This window comes from Mastigoproctus giganteus, chromosome 3 (assembly GCF_048544385.1).
Source record: "Mastigoproctus giganteus isolate SK-2022 chromosome 3, ASM4854438v1, whole genome shotgun sequence".
Classification (NCBI taxonomy): domain Eukaryota; kingdom Metazoa; phylum Arthropoda; class Arachnida; order Uropygi; family Thelyphonidae; genus Mastigoproctus; species Mastigoproctus giganteus.
In genome coordinates, this window is record NC_143577.1 from 71,430,817 (window position 1) to 71,449,846 (window position 19,030).

The 19,030-nt window shown below is 40.6% G+C and overlaps 1 protein-coding gene across 1 annotated transcript in view; it reads right to left on the reverse strand.

Annotated features, from left to right (window-relative positions):
• Window positions 1–5,755, reverse strand: part of LOC150088075 (tetraspanin-6-like) — a 167,994-nt gene extending 162,239 nt beyond the window's left edge. Inside the window, exon 1 of the mRNA XM_090370009.1 lies at window positions 5,741–5,755. Coding sequence (XP_090226135.1) covers window positions 5,741–5,755 — 15 coding nt within the window. The remainder of the gene's footprint in view (window positions 1–5,740) is intronic.
• Window positions 5,756–19,030: the final 13,275 nt, after the last annotated feature.

Genomic DNA, 19,030 nt, shown 5'->3' on the forward strand with positions numbered 1-19,030 from the left:
GTTCTGTGAAGTTTGTCACTGTCGAATTGACCTTGTAGATCTTCATCGTCTCTATTAGCCAGCTATTAGGCACCAAGTCGAAGGTTTTGCGGTAATCGATATAGGCCGTGTACAGGTTGCAGCACATCGTGTAGGCTTGCTCTATAACTGCGGCATCTATGGTTAATTGCTCCTTGCATCCTTTGCTCATCCGCGTGCATCCTTTCTGATGTTTGGCCATTTTGTTCTGGCTCTCCAAGTGGTCTGATATATTCTTGGTTATGTAGCTCGTCAGGATCTTGTACATCGTTGGGACTCCGTGGCTGAACTTCCAACAAAACAGGTAAATCGACCAGAGAACACACGCAATTTACAGTTGCAAATACGGTTAGATGTATTAAATTACGGGTGACCCTAATATAATAATTTGAATTTGTACGTCGTTGGGAGACTGGTGATTGGCTTTTATACTCATCTCAGTCCTAATGACTGAGATGGATATTATAAACAGCAATACAGTACAGGGAAATTGTGTGGGCAGTAAACCAGAATATCTTATAATTGGGGATTTTAACTTACAGATATCTACGTAAACTCGTGGGATGGTCACCAACACATTAACAAGAATATTGTGGATTTATTGAATGACTATTTTCTGCAGCAGCATGATAGAGAGGTAACAAGAGGAAGCGATATTATCGATCTCATTCGCAGCAGCGATTCTTCATGTATTAAAAACCTGCAGATAAAAGACCCACGGGATGGCAGACATCGCAGTGTACCGATGCGGGTTTTAGTTAAGGACATAACGCCTGTCAAGGAACGGCTTCGGATTTCATTAACATTAGCATCAGTAGAGGCATACGATGCTAGAAAGCAAACTTATGCAGCATCAGCCAAAAAAAACAAAAAAAAAAAAAAACCCTCCCATTTTACTCCTCCATTCGTTGCAAACGTCTCTCCAGCTCAGCATTAAATTTATTTAGGCTATCAGCTTCCATAACAAAAGATGGAAGTCTGTTCCACCAATCAACTACCCACGGGGAAAGGCAAATTTCCGCACATCTATTCTACAACTGTCTTTCCTCAATTTGAATCTATGCCCACTCAGGTTCTTAATCTGAGCAATAGGAAGAATCCCAACAGCATTCAGCTTGCTCATCCCATTCAAGGCCTTATACACCTCCATCAGATCACTTCGCAGATGCTAATGGAGTCTCTGGTTAAAGAGGTAATGTAGATTACCTCTTTAACCAGAATCTGGTTAATAGAGGTAATCTATGCAGAATGCTATTATATTGCAGTCACAGTATAGATTTAAACGGCAAACTTGTCGGCCCAATCTGAGAGATACAATGATCGAGTAACGAAGGAATTGGACGCAATAATAATTTTTGATATCATATTCTTGAATTTCAAGAAAGCTTGTGAAACTGTTGCACTTAAAACACTGCTGTATAAATTGGAGCAGTGTGCTATCAAAGGAAAGTTACTGTTATGGATCAAGCGATGATTGAGTGGGAGAAGACAGCGAGTGGTTTTCAATGGACACCGCTCTTCTTGGGCTAATGTTTTAGAAGGAACTCCTAGGGTTTAGTGCTGAGCCCACTGTTTTTTGCTATAATTATTAATGATACTGATGAAGGTGTATCTGGTTTGATGTCTAACATTGCAGAAAATACAAAGGTTGGCACGGTTTTTTTTAGTTTTTTTTTATTAGTGATCATAGTATACTCTTGAAACAGGATCCAGAAAAATTAGGAGCTCAACGGCTGAGAAATAGCAGATGAAGTTTCATATTAAAAAAATCAAGGTGCTACATTTGAGTAGTAGTAGTAATACCAGAATAACATCAATTCTGAGGTAATACACTGAAGGTAGTACCTTCAGTGTAATCAAAGAAAATAAAAAGTACCTCGGGTAATTGAGGTGTTGGTTAAGCTTTGAATAGATTGAGCAAGCTCAATGCTAATTGCATTCTTCCTCGTGCACACACTACACGTATGTGGTGGCATAAATTCTTATTGAGTAATGGTGGTTGCAGGGTAGATGTGTGAAATCTTTCCTTCAGGCAGCTGATGGTTGATTTTTGGAACAGATTGCCATCTCTTGTTGTCGAAGTGTGTAGTTTGAAAACTTAAGAAGTAAACAAATTATTGAAGGGGATGGACAGATCATGTTGGAAGTTTTGTGGCTCATACTTTATAACCATGCTTTGTTTTATTATATGCAACTACGAGTACTAATACTAAATTAAGTATTTATCAGGTTTCTATTGAAAGTGCCCAATTTGGTAAAACTAAGTTTTAGCCAGTGGTGAGCTATAGTGGGCTCGCGAGAGCCCATTGTTATTTTATTTTTTTTGAAAATTTGCGAGCCCATTTTTGAGACGATCATTTATTTTACAAATGAAATCCTGAATGCAATTATTGAGTATTCAGAACCGGTGGAACGAGCGGGGCACCATCCCCAGCATTCGATCGGTTATGTATTTTAAAATTGCTTAATTTTTGATTTAATTACAGTCGGACCTCTGTTTAACCAACTTCTTTATAGCGAATTTTTTTGATTCCCCTTGGTAATTACATTTAAAATTGTTTCCGTTGAAAGAAGAAAATTTCAATGTAACAAACGGATTAGGAGAGACAACTGTGTATGCATCGTTCTCACCTCTGGCCTTTAGGCAATTTAGGTAATTAGAAAGCGCGAATTAAGGGTGAAAGGGATTACCGTTTCACAGTGTTAGTGGTCTCCTTAAAACCTGCAGTCATATACCGAGAAGTCGCACTCGTCAATCTGCTTTCCATAGCCGCTCAGAGGATTAAGAAGATTCCCGACATGGATAATAGCCCCTGGTCGTATGTTTTTCGGAGAAGTGAGTGATCCATTCCTTCCAGTAAATTTCTCCTCTCTATGTTTACATGGTCACAGTAGCTGAATATCCGTGTGATTTCAGCATTTTGCACAATATTCGAAGAACTAGTGACAGTAGCAACGTAGAGGAGGGAGGAGTTGAGACAACTAAAATATTGCATGAACTTTGCGAAGAAGAAGTGTTAGCAGATTTTGAAACTTCGTCGAGGCTTTCACTGTGTAAGAAATATTCTAAAACATAATCGCACAGGGACAATAATTAAAAAAACAAAAACAACTGTATGAATTATATCACCAATCTCCAAAAAACCTGCGCGAGTTAAGGATGATTGCTAAAGAACTTGATGTGGAAACTATAAAGATCGGTCGTGTGTTCGGGCCACGATGAGCAGCTGCGGGTTGAAGGAATTGCGGGTTGAAGGAATTATCCCGCTTTGTGCATTTTGAATCAAAAGTTAAATATTCGGGATTATTAAACTGACTTTTCAATGTGGAATTTCTTAACGAGTTAGCACTAATGATCGACATCCTGCAGCACAGAGTAGTAAGATATCTTACCCTATGTCCTGCAGGAGCTCTCTTACCTTTCAGAAGCTTTACAGAATCACTATGGTAAAATCAGATAAATTAATTATTCGAACTATCATTGCTATTGATAATTTGAAAAATTCTGAAGAAAATTTATGACGCTAAAATTGAGAGCATGTTGAAGTGGAAAGAATTTGAAGGAATCAAAATCGAAAGTAAGAACACGTTTAAAAAAATACCTCTTGATAAGTTATTAAATACATTGTTTTATCCTTAAAGGATAAGTTATTAATGCAACAGAGCAATTTTAAATTAAATAATGAAAATAATGATTCTATTAACGACGAGGAATTGAAAGAAATTTTAAACATGTGCTACTCCGAATCGTGGAATATGAAAGAACTTTCGTCTCCGTGGCAAGACGGTGAAAACCGAATAAGAAATGTTTTGGTTTTCAAAAAAATTTTAAAGCTTTCTGATAAAATATGAAATAAAAATTAATGATTTTAGAGGTTTTGTCAAAGACAGTTTATCTTTAAAATCGAGTGAAATTCCCTTTTCAATTAAGAAAGCCAGAAATATATTTGAAACCATTGCAATTAGCAGTGATGAAGCTGAGCGAGCTTTCAGTGTAATAAATAATATTGAGTGAATGAATGAATAATGTTGACAATTAAACATGTTGCAGATTATTATGAACTAAACGGAAAACCATTGCTTCAGTTTGATCCGGATCGTTATGTCAAATCATCGCTCAGCTATTGAGCCAATCAAATCGACAACAAATATTAATAAAGTAAATTGTACGTGGCAATTTTTAGAATAAATTTTTCTTGAATATTTGTATAATCATTTTTTTTTCATGTAATATTTGTTTTTATATTGCGAATGTTTTGTGATAGTTTTTATGTTATTTATGATATGGGAAATATTTCATGTTATTTTTTATTCGCAATATTAGAATTTTATCATGAAAAAAATGTATCCATTATATTTCCCTAGTTGTTAAAAAAAAGAATTAAAAAGTTGCGTATGTGCCGAGCACGCGCGGTAAATGGTTTATGTGAAACATCCTTCGCGTTTCTTTTAGGTATTTTGATTTGCTTATTGATTACGAAATAAAGGAGCTTTTGTATTGTAAATATTTTATTGAACATTCGCAAATTTTCATAATTTCTGGAAGACAATATACAATGGATTTATGATGACTAAAGTAAGAGATGTATACTTGCCAGTGCAAGCATACATCTAAATGTCTCTAGAAAACAGCGTCGATTGAAGTACCAATCTTGTAGTTGAAACGACATACACAGCTATTAGGGGCACCTAACAATGGAATGTAACGAAAATGAGAGACGAAAAAAAGAAATTGTTGACAAATATTTGTATTGTTACAGTCATATGATAAACACTTGTATTCTCGCAGTCATATGACAAATGCTTGTATTGTTGTAATCATACTTACTGCAGTAGTAATTTCAGAAAGTACGATTGTGACGTCATACTATTAAAAAATTCTAAAAAGAACTCCAGATTTTATCCTATCCAAGTATCATCGTAAGGGTGACATGACAACCAGGCTTTTGCATCTTTTTTTTTTTTTTTTGGTTCACCTTATACATATACACTTATACGCATTGTTAAGGGGGGTAACAAGCCCCATATTTTCACCCCCCCACCCAAATTTGCTCCTGACTCGAGATATCATCATACCGGCAGTCACGAAAAATGTGTCACGTGCACTAATCGCACTACTAAAGTGTAAGCGTGGGAAGCGCCTCTGGTGGAAACCACGGATGACGTCACTTCCGTGACTGAACAAATTACTCGGTAGAAAGTCGGAAAAACTGCGAGCCTATTGTTAAAATATTCACAGCTCACCATGGTTTTAGCTATAGATGTTTGTCAGAAATGCACCATTGCGGGGATTTACTCTGCTTCTCCTAATGGTGTACTTGTGTGTAAAGTAAAAGTAAAGTGTCATATCAGGGCAACCAGGAACTTACCTATTTGCCCACGTATTAGTAGTATTAGTATTAGTGGCGGTAAAATGATTCAGGAAAGCAAGCTCATGCAGCAGCAGCCAAAAAAAAAAAAAAATCCAAATTCACCTGTCCACCGTGGGCTGCTGCACCAACACGCCAAAGGAAGGGTAAGCATACATTTTGGATACACTACGGACCCAACTCTGACTAGACTACAGGTAAAAAGACGTCTTACAGACCACATGAGAACAATGTGGCAGAATCGGTGGAATGACTCCACTAAAGACCGCATAACTAGAAGCTTCATACCAGACAATGGACGTGTTTACCCTATTTCCCCGACCTGGTACTCTCCTGGACTTCATACCACTTACCTGCTGACAGGGCATGGCTCCCGGCGGGGGGACACCCCTCCCCCCTCTCCCTGCCAAACACACTTTCCCTCTGGTGTGGCATGGGCATGCCCACTGAACATTTGGGGGCCACCTTCTCTATCGGTCCCTTTCTTCTTTTTCTACCCTCCAGTCTTGCTTCTCCCCACCCAAATCTGTCTACCTTCACAGCGCACAGCGCCACATGTCAAAATTGTAACTACACCAAAATTGTGTGCCCGACCCTTTTCGGCCAAAAATAAAACTCATCCAGAGTACAATCCCTTTTCGCTCATAAAATAAATCTCTATGACCAAAAAAAAAAAAAAAAAAAAAATAGCATCAACAGCGATTAAAGCAATGTATTTTTTTTTTTTTTTATTTATTTTCTGAAATCTGAGGAAGGTAGGTGGCAGGACCTGCCAGAGTACTGATTCTTAACTGGTAACACCTGGCTAGTTTCCACGTGGCACAGTATGGGCAATGTCAGGTCCCATCAGGGGTCCGATGGCCAGTAAGCCAGATGAACAATGGGCACAACAGACTGCACTATACACGAGGCACACACTTTAAATCTCTGGCGTGACAGGGTACTGTCACTCGATACAAAGAACACCGTGGAGATGGGAGAAATCCCAGGAACCGCTAGACCCCTCAACATACTAAATACCAAATGTCCATCTCCTCCAATGGCCTGACTAGTCCTTACTGGTCTGATCGTGTAGCACAGTGGTATCGTCACCGTCCTCCTCACCCGGGTGGAAAAGGCCCGGGTTCGAATCCCGTCGATGACGCGAGGAACTTTAATGGGCTTTTTTTCACTCCGTGGTTTAGTTAGTCGGTCTCAGGCGTAGACAGCAAGATTTTTCCCCTCAGAAACTGGGGTATTTTCGTCCAGCAAAACAGCAAATCGACCAGAGAATATACGCAATTTACAGACACAAAAACGGGCTTATGTAATCAATGACGGGTAATCCTAATATAATAATTTGATTTTTTTTTTTTTTTTGTCTACTCCTTATTTGTATTTATTCAAACTATCCGCTTCCACAACAAGGAATAGAAGCTTGTTTTCCAGCAAAAAAAAAAAAAAAACACCCGTTGGATGGTGAAAGACTTCAACACATTAATACTACATAGTGACATAATGTTATTTGACAAGCAGCACCACTGGTTTCCCACAACTCCGCGTTTCAATCTCTTGGGAAGCAAACAGTACTCTGTCAAAGCCAGATATTGTACGTTAGTGTAGGTTCGTGTTAGATTATGTTGTTCCCGGGTACGAATCACGTCGATGACGCGAGGAACTTTAATGGGCTTTTTTTCACTCCATGGCTGAGTTACTCGGTCTCAGGCATAGATAACAAGGTTTTCCCCCAGAAACTGAGGTCTTTTCGTCCAGCAAAATAGACAAATCGACCATAGAACACACGCAATTAACAGATATAAGAGACACAGCACGGCAGATGAATTTAATTATTCGGGTGGCCTAATAATAATAGTTTTTTTTTTTGAACAAATGTCCTCAGGGTTCTGTTCTGGGGCCGCTCCTCTGGAACATTACACTGAATGCAGGGCTAACCAGACATTCTGATTTTGCTACTCTGTTTGCATATGCCGATGACCTTGTCATTGCCTTCTCTGGCAACTCCAGCCAACATACAAATTTGTATACAAGAAAGAGCCTCTCCTGTCTTAAAGGATCTCATCGAATGGGCAACTGTCAACAATCTTAAAATTTCTCCATCCAAAACCCGGCTCATGATTTTTAAAGGTCAACTAAATATTCATCGTCCTTCTAACCTGAAAACAGCTAACAAGCAAATACCATATGTCAAGCATTTAAAACATCTTGATGTGATCATTGATGATAGACTTAATTTTATTCTCCACGTAAACCGCCTAATAGATAAACTGAAGAAATTTACTACAGCTGTTGTTCAGATTACGAGAACTGAGTGGGGGCTTGGACGCAGAGTTCTCTTATATTTGATGGCACTATTCATACGCATTGCAACCTATGCTACTCCAGTTTACTATGACAGAATTAAGAATGTCAACCTGAAGTCAAACCTACTCTCCTTGCAAAGGTCCGTGATTCTTATAATACTCCGTGCTTGTAGAACTGTCTCAACTGATGCTCTGCTGGAATACTACCTTTGGACTTGCACATTTTACATCGTGCCTTCTGTTACTTTCAAGAACACCAAAACTCCATGGAATTCTACAGAATAAGGAATGACGTTCTTGCAGACACCAAAGCTGAAAAAGCCCGGATTTGGTATGATTTAATAAAAATTTGGCAAGATCGTTGGGCCACAACCCCTAAAGACCGAACTACTTATAAATTTATACCAAATGTCTCTTTTACTGTCAACAAGAAAAATTCCCTGTTGTTCTCTTCAAACCTCTACACATGATTTATCATAACTGGACATCGCTATTTTAACTCAACTCTTTCAGTACAAAATAAGCAATACCGAATGTTGCCGTTGTCTCCAACTGGAAGACTTGAACCAACTGCTGTGTCACTGCCCTTTATATGCAGACCTACAGAAATACCTACAAGACCGTATAAACATTTGCTCACCTGTCAATGAGAAACAGATCTGCTTCATACCTTGGAATCCTATAACAATTTGCTTCTGATTTATTTGCTAAAAGAAAACTTCTGTTAGCCAATTCCGCTTCAGCTTCACCTCCACCTCCTATGTTGCTTCCAGCACCTTCAATAATGTCGTCAGCTTCAACAGTGAGTGGTGTCTTACAAATTTAAAACATTGTCACCTTGAATAGCTCTTATAAGATCATTTTTTTTTAATATCGATCCAGTGTTTTCTTTTTTTTTTGCTTTATTTCCCCTCGTGCCTGGGCAACCAAGGATTGCTGCCAACCACTGGTATTGCACTGACTCCATTGCAATGGATTTGTCCAACCTTAGACAATTCACTTATATATATTTTTTTCTTTTTCCTTTTATTATTATTATTTTTTTATTTTTTATTTTCTTTCTTTAGACGGTTCCCCAAACTGGGAAACCGTGGGTATGATTTTATTATTATTTTTTCCCCCTTTTATGTTATATTTACAATCATTATTTTATTTATTTATTTTATTTTCCTTTTATTTACATTTTTTATCGTACGTTATTTTATTCCACTTTCATTTGATTTATTTATTTATTTTTTACTTTAAATATAATTTTTATTAACTTGTTTTATTTTACTTTATTTTATTTTTTTAATATAATTTTATTTATTTTTTTTACTTTTATCTATAATTTTTATTATCTTATTTTATTTTATTTTACTTTTATTTATTATTATTGTTTATTTATTTATTTATAATTATTTTTTTTCTCTATGCTGGTACCCTCAGTTTGGGTAGCTGTGGGTACGGGATTTTCTGGCACCCTATAGCACTACCTCCGATGGGTGAGGGATTTCACCCTCTTCAAGGCAGAAAAAGATTGTAATGGTCTATCTCCACTTGGCTTGGGACTATCTACTTGTGGCCCACCTCCTCGGGGTGTAGACGGGCACTGGGCATGCTTTTCAGGAGTCGCCTGCCCTGTTGCAAAGAGGCCAGAAACAACTAAACAATACAATAACACAATCTACACAAACATAAAACTACACACGTTTCTGGCCATTCTACAGAGTTTTATATCATCACAGAGTGCCATGGCAGAGTTGAACTGGTATTCCTGGAGCTGCTGTACAGAAGATACTATACATGTCTACATGGACCAATAGTTACCGTCACTGGCACGAGGCGCCGGGCCAGGGCAGTAGGAAGAGAACTCTAGACCGACCCCGTGGAAGTGGGAGCTTCCCAGGAAGGGCCCAAAAAATTAATAAAATAAAAGAAAAATAATAAATAAATTAATTAATTAAAAGAAGAGTAAGGTGTACAGCCTGAAGAGTTAAAGTTACGGTAAGGAAAATTATAGAGTATGAAGAAGGAAGGCAACCTCTGGATGAAGGGAAGGTGGGGGGGAAACGGTAGATAGAGTGAAAAGTAGGGGGTGCAGAGAGGATGAGGAAGGAAGGAAGGCATCCTCCAGAATAAGGAAAGAAGGTAGGGGATAAAGACAGGTTCCTGAGGTGGGGGAGCTCACCCAGCTTTAGGAAAGGAGGAAAGATTGCGAAGTCAGGTGCCCCACAAAGATAGGTCGCTTAATGGCATACTCCCGCATTTGACAGAGCCAAATGCCAGCAATTCCTGTCCCACCCCTGGAGGAGTATTCAGGTAAGAAGATCCTACCCCCATAGGGTAGCCAATATTATCCCGCACCTCGAATGAGTACAGGAATCAGCAGATGAGTGTAGACATGTTTGTTTGTTTGTTTGTTTCGGGATTTATTGGGCGCATCGGCAACTATGACCATAGTGCGCCAATGTGTGTAGACATGTATAGTATCTTCTGTACGGCGGCTCCAGGTACACTAGTTCAACTCTGCCATGGTACTCTGTGATAATACAAAACTCTGTAGAATGGCTAGAAATGTGTGTAGTGTTATGTTTTATAGAGTATGTGTTGTTCTGTTGTTTATGTATTTCTGGCCTCTTTGCCACCGGGAAGAGATCACCTGGAAAATGTGCCCGGTGTCCGTCTACACCACGAGGAAGTGGGCCATAACTAGATGTGTCCCTTACTATCTTCGTCTGTCTTGGAGAGAGCGAAGTCTTGAAACCACCGGAGATAGGGCAATAGCAGTGACGCCTCCGTAACCAGGTGGGCAGCAGCAGTGCATAGCACACGCTTCTTGATTGGACAGGGGTTCGAGTCCGTGACCACCAAATACAGAGGATGCGGAAAGGTCAGGGAATGACCACCGTATATCACCGGAGCAATATGACCTTAGTTGCTAATGCTCCTAAAAACCAAATAACAACAGCAATACCAGTAGATGCGAACAAAATCCCATACCCACGGCTACCCATACGAAAGGTACCGGCATAATCAAAAGGTAATAATAATAAAAAAGATAAGATAATAATGGTAAATATAGAATGAATAAAAGGAAAAAGATAAAGATAAAACGAATAAAATCATACCCACAGTTACCCAGACTGGAGTACCGGCTAAAAAAAAAAATAAATAAATAAAGAATAAAAAAAAATAATAAAAAAATAAAGGAACTGTCCAAGATATGACAAATTCCGCACCACTGGAGACAGTTCAATACCTGTGACTACCAGCAATCCTCGGTTTTCTCAGGCTTGAGGGAGAAAAATAAAAATAAAAACTGGATTAAATTTATTTTTTTTTTAAAATTGGATCAATGTGGGGGTGGATCTTCAGAAAGATGATCATCTAATAGCTATTCGAGTTGACAAGGTTTTAGCTTTGTAAGACACCTCTCACTGATACAAGATGACTATGTTGGATCTGACGACTATACTGAAGGTGCTGGAGTGCCATAGGAGATGAAGTGGAGCTAAAGCAGGATTGGCTAACAGAAGTTTTCTTCTAGCAAATAAATCAGAAGCAAATTGTTGCAGGATTCCGAGGTGTGAAGCAAATTCTACTAGATGGTTTTCATTGCCAGGTGAGAAGGTGTTTATTCTGTCTTGTAGGAATTTCCGTAGGGTAGTGTACAGAAAGCAGTGATAAAGAAGGTGGTTCCAGTCCTCCAGTTGGAGACAAAGGCAAGAATCAATATTACTTATTCTGAACGGAAAGAGTTTGGAGTTAAGAGAGCCATGTCCAGTTACGATAAATGTCATGTAGAGGTCTGGAGAGAACCATTGGGAATTTTTTTAACAGTATAGGAGACATCCGGTATAAATTCATATGTATTCTGCCTTTAGTGGTTGTGTCTCAACGATTCTACCAAATTTTTATTAATTCTGACCAAATCCGGGCTTTTTCAGATTTGGTGTCTGCAATAATGACATTCTGTAGAATTCCATGGATGTTTGATGTTTTTGGAAGTAACAGAAAGTATGATGTAGAATATGTACGTCCAGAGGTAGTACTCCAGCAATGAACTGCAGAGTATCAGTTGAGGCAGTCCTGCAGATATGGAACATTGTAAGAATCATGGATATTTGAATGGAGAGTAATTTTGATTTCAGTTTTACGTTCTTAATTCTCTCATAACAAACCGAAGCAGCATACATTGCAATATGTATGAATACTGCCATCAAATATAAGAGAAGAACTGTGCGTCCAAGTCCCTAGTCAGTTCTTGTAGTCCGAATAATAGCCATGGTAAATTTCTCGATTTTATCTATCAAGTGGTTTATGGGGAGAGTAAAATTGAGTCTATCATCAATTAACATACCTAGATGTTTTAAGTGCTTGACATATGGTATTTGCTTGTTAGCTATTTTAAATACATGAGGACGATTAATATTTAGTTGATCTTCAAAAATCATGAACCAGGTTTTAGATGGAGAAAATTTAAGTTTGTTCGCAGCTGCCCATTCCAAGATATCCTTTAATACCGGGGAAGCTCTTTCCTGTATTTGTTGGCCGGAGTTGCCAGAGAAGACAATGACAAGTAAATTGCGTGTGTTCTCAGGTCGATTTTCTGTTTGCTGGACGAAAAACCCGAGTTCCCAGGAGGAAAAAACCTCGTGCTCTCACTTGAGACCGACTAACTCATCCACGTTGTGAAAAACGCCCACAAAAATTCCTCATATCATCGACGGGACTCGAACCCCGGTGTGGGGAGGGCAATGATCTTAAACTGTGCTGCAGACGAGGACGTGTGTCGCTATAGTTCTTTTACCTAATTGACACCAACGTCTCTCATGAGCTGTATATAGGTGAAAATAAATCAGCGTTTTCAGTAGATCTAGTTCAATTCATCTAGTTATCGAGTGTCTGGAGAGGACTCATTTAACGTTGATCGTCAAATGTTTTTTGGACAACTTCATTACCCTATAGCAGGTAAAATATCTGCTTTCCCTCTCAGGGTAGGATAATCTTACCTGAATGCTCTCCCAGGTGTGGGACAGGTATTGCTGGTATTGGGCTTTGACAAATGCGGAACCATGCCATTAAGCGACTTGGCTTTGTGGGACACCTGACTTCACATTTTTTCCTCCTTTCACGAGGCTGGATGAGCTCCCCAACCTCACGAACCCTGTTCTTATCCTCTTCCTAAGTTTCTTAACCTGGAGTAAGCCTTCTTATCCCATTTTCCATTCCCAATTCCCCTACCCTAATTTTTACTCCATCTACCACTCTAATTCAACCACCCCTTCTCTCAGAGGACGCCTTCCTTCTGCATACTTTTTTTTCTTTCTCTTACCATAACTCCAACTCTTCAGGCTCTCAGCCCTTACTCTTCTTTTAATTTTTATTTATTTATTATTTATTTTTATATTTTTGTTTTATTTTATTTATTTATTATTTTTTTATGAGTCCTCCTTGGCAGGCTATCCCCAGGATCTGCCAGCCAGAGTTCTCTTCCCTGGTCCGGTTCCTGGTGCCAGTGACGGTAACTAGCGGTCTGTGGTGTTCCATGGACCCTAGGCTAAGTGGCGAGATGAACAACATAACCCACCCCGTGCAAACAAGAACATACACTGTCCGACCTTGACAGAGTAATGTTTTGAATGACAAGAGATCAAAACGCGGAGTTGTGGGAAACCACCGGTCAATTAACACAATATTACTATGTCCCCTATAGCATTCCAAGTAATACTTGCAGTACATGAATGTATTGCCCACATAGTTTACACGGTCCCATAATTCTAGAATCAACTATTCAGCCGGCTATACAGGGTGTTTCAGTTAAACGTTTCAGAACTTCTAAGAGGGGTAGGGTACATCCTGACAACTCGAAATCATATAGCAATGTGGGGTCGGAAATGCTTTCCTGAAGCGGTGTTGTACACAGAAGCACCATAAAAAGAAAAGAGACCGTAAGTGAGAAATCGTTTTAATAATACATGAAAAGAAGCAAAAGGTACATGGATTAAAGTAAGTGTTCGAAGTTTCTTCAACCTCGTATTGCTTTCGCACAGTGGTACCTTGGAAAATGTGCTACAAATCCCCTTTTTCCTGCTGAAGTGTTGTTTTCCGATGAGGCATCCTTCACAAGGGAAGGAATTTTCAACACGCATAACGACCATATCTGGGCGGTCGAGAACCCGCATGCAATACGACGTCGTGCAGCACAGATTCGATTTTCGGTCAATGTATGGGCCGGTATTATGGGAGATCACCTCATCGGACCTTACCTGTTACCGTGTCGTCTAACCGGACCTATCTACTTGATCTTTCTGCAGCAAGTATTGCCACAACTTTTGAGAGATGAACAGATTTCTGCATCGACGCAACAGACAATGTGGTTCCAACACGATAGAGCCCCTGCCCATTATAGCGGAGATGTTCGTAACTACCTGGATGTCACATTTGGTCAACAGTGGATCGGACGTGGTGGTCCCGTGCGTTGGCCTGCTCGGTCACCCGACCTATCATGTCTTGATTTTTATTTCTGGGGTCATATGAAATCGCTAGTTTATGACACCCCTGTTGACAATGCTGAGGAGCTGGTTGCAAGAATCGCAGTAGCTGCCGAAAAAATTCGAAATTCGCCTGGAGTATTCCAGAATGTTCGGATGTCCATGCGTCGGAGATGTGAGGCGTGCATTGTAGCCCGTGGAAGAAACTTCGAACACTTACTTTAATCCATGTACCTTTTGCTTCTTTTCATGTATTATTAAAACGATTTCTCACTTACGGTCTCTTTTCTTTTTATAGTGCTTCTGTGTACAACACCGCTTCAGGAAAGCATTTCCGACCCCACATTGCTATATGATTTCGAGTTGTCAGGATGTACCCTACCCCTCTTAGAAGTTCTGAAACGTTTAACTGAAACACCCTGTATTTGTAATAGGTGATCTCTAGTTTTCAGAAGTGGCTTCTTTTCGGACTTAAAAAATTCTTACTTAAATTCGTCCTAAATTCTCCCCCCATCCCTTTAATTTAATATAATCCCTGATTAGTTCTATCGTCCTTGACCTTCTCCGTTTCTCCCTATATTTCTCCTGGTTCGGACCGTTTCGGGGATATTTAACCTTACCTTCTTTTTATAGGTCGAAGCTCGCCCTCCTTCTGGGAATTTTGTCTTGCCCTTAAACATTTTCCTAACGACTTATTCCTAATCCTAGTTTAATTGTTCGTTGCATGTATAATTAAATGTTCACCGAATCAATCTAATTTGTAAGAATATTCCGGTGTTAAATGCATAAATACATATTATTATTATTATTTTATTTTATTTTTTTTTTTAGTAAGCCAAACCTTACAAGGGATAAGGGGGGTAATTATCCCATTGTATAAGATAATGGTCATGCCACATCTTGAGCACTGTATATCAATCTGGAGGCCTAATTTTAGAAAGGATATAGAGAGAAGGGCAAAAGGAAACAAAGAAAGGCTCAAATTATACAGGGTGTCCCAAAAAGGTGTAACTAATTTTAAATGTTTGTAACAAATGTAATTTTAATGATAAAAACACAAAACCTGTGCTAAATGTGAGAAAAAACAGTTGAAGTTTTTACTGAAATTCAACATGTGCACCACTTGTCACACGAACAATATCTAATCGGTAATAAAGTTCATCCCATGTTTTTTCAAGGATGTCACGCTTAACGATGGTAATTGCATTTGTAATCCTGCACTTTAAATCTGAAATGTCTGCAACACGGGTCTTGTAGACTGTGACTTTGATGAATCCCCATAGAAGAAATCACAAGGGAATGAATCTGGTGAACGTGGTGGCTACGCAATGGGACCATCACGTCCAATCCAACGGCCAGGAAACTTGTCATCAACAGACCTCCTCACACTGAAAGCCCAATGTGGTGGTGCTCCATCCTGTTGGAAAACAACTCCATTTGGCAGTTCATCCAATTGAGGATACACATAAAGCTCAAGCATGTCCTGGTAAAGTCACTCAACCAACCAACCGAACTCAACAAAGAAGATATGCCCTGAATAAGGCTGACTGGAACCTTTTTAAAGAGGAATTGACCAGTGCAGCCAGCCGCTTCAATCCTAGCGGCCTCAGCCCAGACCAGCATCAATGCGCAATTACACAGCTCGTCAGTAATGCTGCAAATAAGGGTATCAAAAAGAAGAGATTCACACCTGGTGCTGTCCCCTGGTGGTCACCTGAACTCCAGGCTTTTAGACGCGAAGTCATTTACCGACGAAAACGCTATCAACGTGCAAGAAGAACACGGCCTCCAGAAGAAACAGAGGCTTTACTGCAGCAATATCGAGTGACCAGGAACCAGTATACCACAACAATAAAACAGTGCAAAAGGTGCTCATGGGAAGCCCTGGTAAGCACAAAGGAACGCCGATCTCTGGGGGATTGTGTACAAAGTGACCACTAACAAGCTTCCCAGAGGCGAGGTCGTATCAACCACAAAATTACCGAACGGACTCTACACCAGATCGTGGCAAGATACTATGAATAATATTCTAGACGCTACATTCCAGCAGCCTGCTGACCCACACACACCGGAACAGCTACAGCTCTGCACGGAAAATGAAACATATTGCACAACTGCAATTGAAGAACCCTTCACCACAAACGAGATCAACTTAGCTGCATCAAGAATCAGAAAGAAGAAGACTCCAGGCAGAGACATGCTCGATCCAGAAATCGTCCAGAAGGCCATTGAACTTATTCCCACTACAATACTCAACCTGTTAAACCACTGTTTCCACCAAGGATTCTTCCCCACACAATGGAGGACTGCAACCGTTAGACTTATATTGAAGAATGCAACCAAACCACATGATATGCCACAATCTTACTGGCCCATTGCACTGCTGCCAGTCTTCAGCAAACTTCTCGAATGGATGATCTCCCATAGAATAGAAGCCCACTACAATGACGCTGGTCTCTCCTTACCTGAGCAGTACGGTTTCCGGAAAGGACGCTCCACGATTGATGCCCTGGACACAATCATTGAAGCTGCTACCAACTGCAACTCCAAATACTTTCTACTAATCTCCTTTGACTTTGCTGGTGCCTCCGATTCCCTCTGGTGGCCCAGCGTCCTGGGCAGGCTCCGAAGAGCGCATGTCTCAGAAAACTTATATAGATGCATCAAGACCTATCTCCAGGACCGGCGAGTTGTCGTGTCTGCTCCCCACTGCAGTGTCTCCAGACCAGTCTTCAGGGGATGCCCTTAGGGATCTGTCCTGGGGCCTCTCCTCTGGAATCTGGTGCTGGATGAGTTCCTGAACACCAAACTCAACAATGTACAAACCCAGGCCTATGCAGATGACCTGGTCATGCTCTTTTCTGCCAATAACAGAACCCAATTAGAAGCAACTGCCAACCAGGCCATCTCCACCCTTCAAGCTTGGGCAGAGCATAACAACCTAAAGATCTCCCCAGAGAAAAACCAATTCGATCTAAAATTCGATCTACTAAAAGGCATCCTTGATTTGAGAAGACCATCCCAAATCAAGGTCAATGGTGTTACAGTAAAACTAAAAACAGAGCTTAAATATCTAGGTTTGATCTTAGACAAAAACCTTTCCTTCACTCCTCATCTAGACCAACTCAGGATTAAGATCAGGAAGTATGCTGCCCAAGTCTCAAGAGTTGCCCGGAAGGACTGGGACTTAAAGAAAAGAACGCTGTCCCTCTTCTATAAGGCAGTTTTCATCCCGGTTATCACCTATGCTTCTGGAGTCTGGTACAAGAAGGCTTGTACCGTAGTAAACAGATCGCGCCTAGGAACTATCCAGCGCTCTCTTCTCCTTCTGTCCTCGCGTGCCTGTCGCACTGTCAGCACCCATGCGCTCCAGATCCTCACTGGATCTCTTCCACTGGACCTGGAGATTGTTCGTCATGGGTTGCTCTACCAAATAGCCAAAGGAAGAGCAGTTACCTGTGCAGGTTTCACCACTGACCCAGCAAATAATAGAAACGCTGAAAAGAAGAGACTTAATGAACATCTAACAGACACCTGGCAAGAAAGATGGCAGACATCAACTAAAGGCGCTGTCACCAAAAGATTCCTCCCTGACGTCAGGGCCTCCTACCCCCCTCACACCTGTCTGGTTTTCACCAGGACTCTATGCTACCTACCTCCTCACTGGACATGGCTCCTTCCAGAAAAAACTACATGACTTCAGAATTTCAGACTCACCCCGCTGCCACTGTAGAGAGGATCAGACATGGGAGCACCTTGCCCACAGCTGTGAAATCTTCGAGGACATCAGGAGGATCCTAATAACGAAACTACGCTTCAACTACCAAAATCAAGAACACCTCACCCTACAGAATGAAGAAACTTACCGAGCTCTGACTCAATTTGCAATGGACCTATTTACCACGCAGAAAGCGCTACCACCACCTTAGTATCCGAATCAATAGGTCATAACAACCATGACTACCAATTGTTGCTACGCATGATTGAGCCATGGATGCTAACGACTTGGACCAACTTGCACAAGACTTGACCAGCAGTGCAATCAAAGAGAGGGTCCAACATACCTTGACAAATTCCTCATCACTGATTCTAGGACCAACTTCTCTCGCCCAGACGTGACACAACTCATCAAGAAGAGGCCTACCATCGATCCCTGGACTTGACCATCAATCTTGGACTCCCGGTTTTGACCACCCCCACTATTCGTTATCATTGACTACTGGACCAGCCTTCAGTCTGGATGCGACACAGACTCACCAAATGGAGCCCCAATGACGACACCTGAACTAGACCTTACTGAACATGACCCATCCACCATAGCAGCACTCACACTGCTGGATTTCCAGCAAGTTGTCGGCTCTAACTGACTGGCCGTGCTAGCTGTACCTACCCTGACCTTGCGGGGTATATCTCTCTCTCTCATTTTTTTTTTTTCGGCTTCTTTCTTCTGTTTCCTACCATCTGTTCTTTTACTCCCCCCCCATTTTTCGCTTACAGAATGATGATTTTTTTTTTTTTTGTGGGGAGGTGGTTTTCGTCCACCCCCACCCCACTCTTCTCTCTGATGAGGCACTGGGCATGCCACACTGTCATCAGGGGCCATCTTCCCTGTTGGCCCCTTTCTTCTGTTTCCTACCCTCCAGTCTTCTGCCTTCCTCCCTTACTTTTCTCTTGGACAACGGTTTTTTTTATAATATATATATATATATATATACAAACACACACACACATGTCCCACAGGTCTTCGAGGTTGGCATTCGAGGTGGGCGGACGCGCTTAGACAGGGCTCCTCAGTTAAGTGGTTTACTTTTGGATAGTGCTTTTAAATATTTGATTTATTTAGATATTGTTGGATTATTTTGTTATA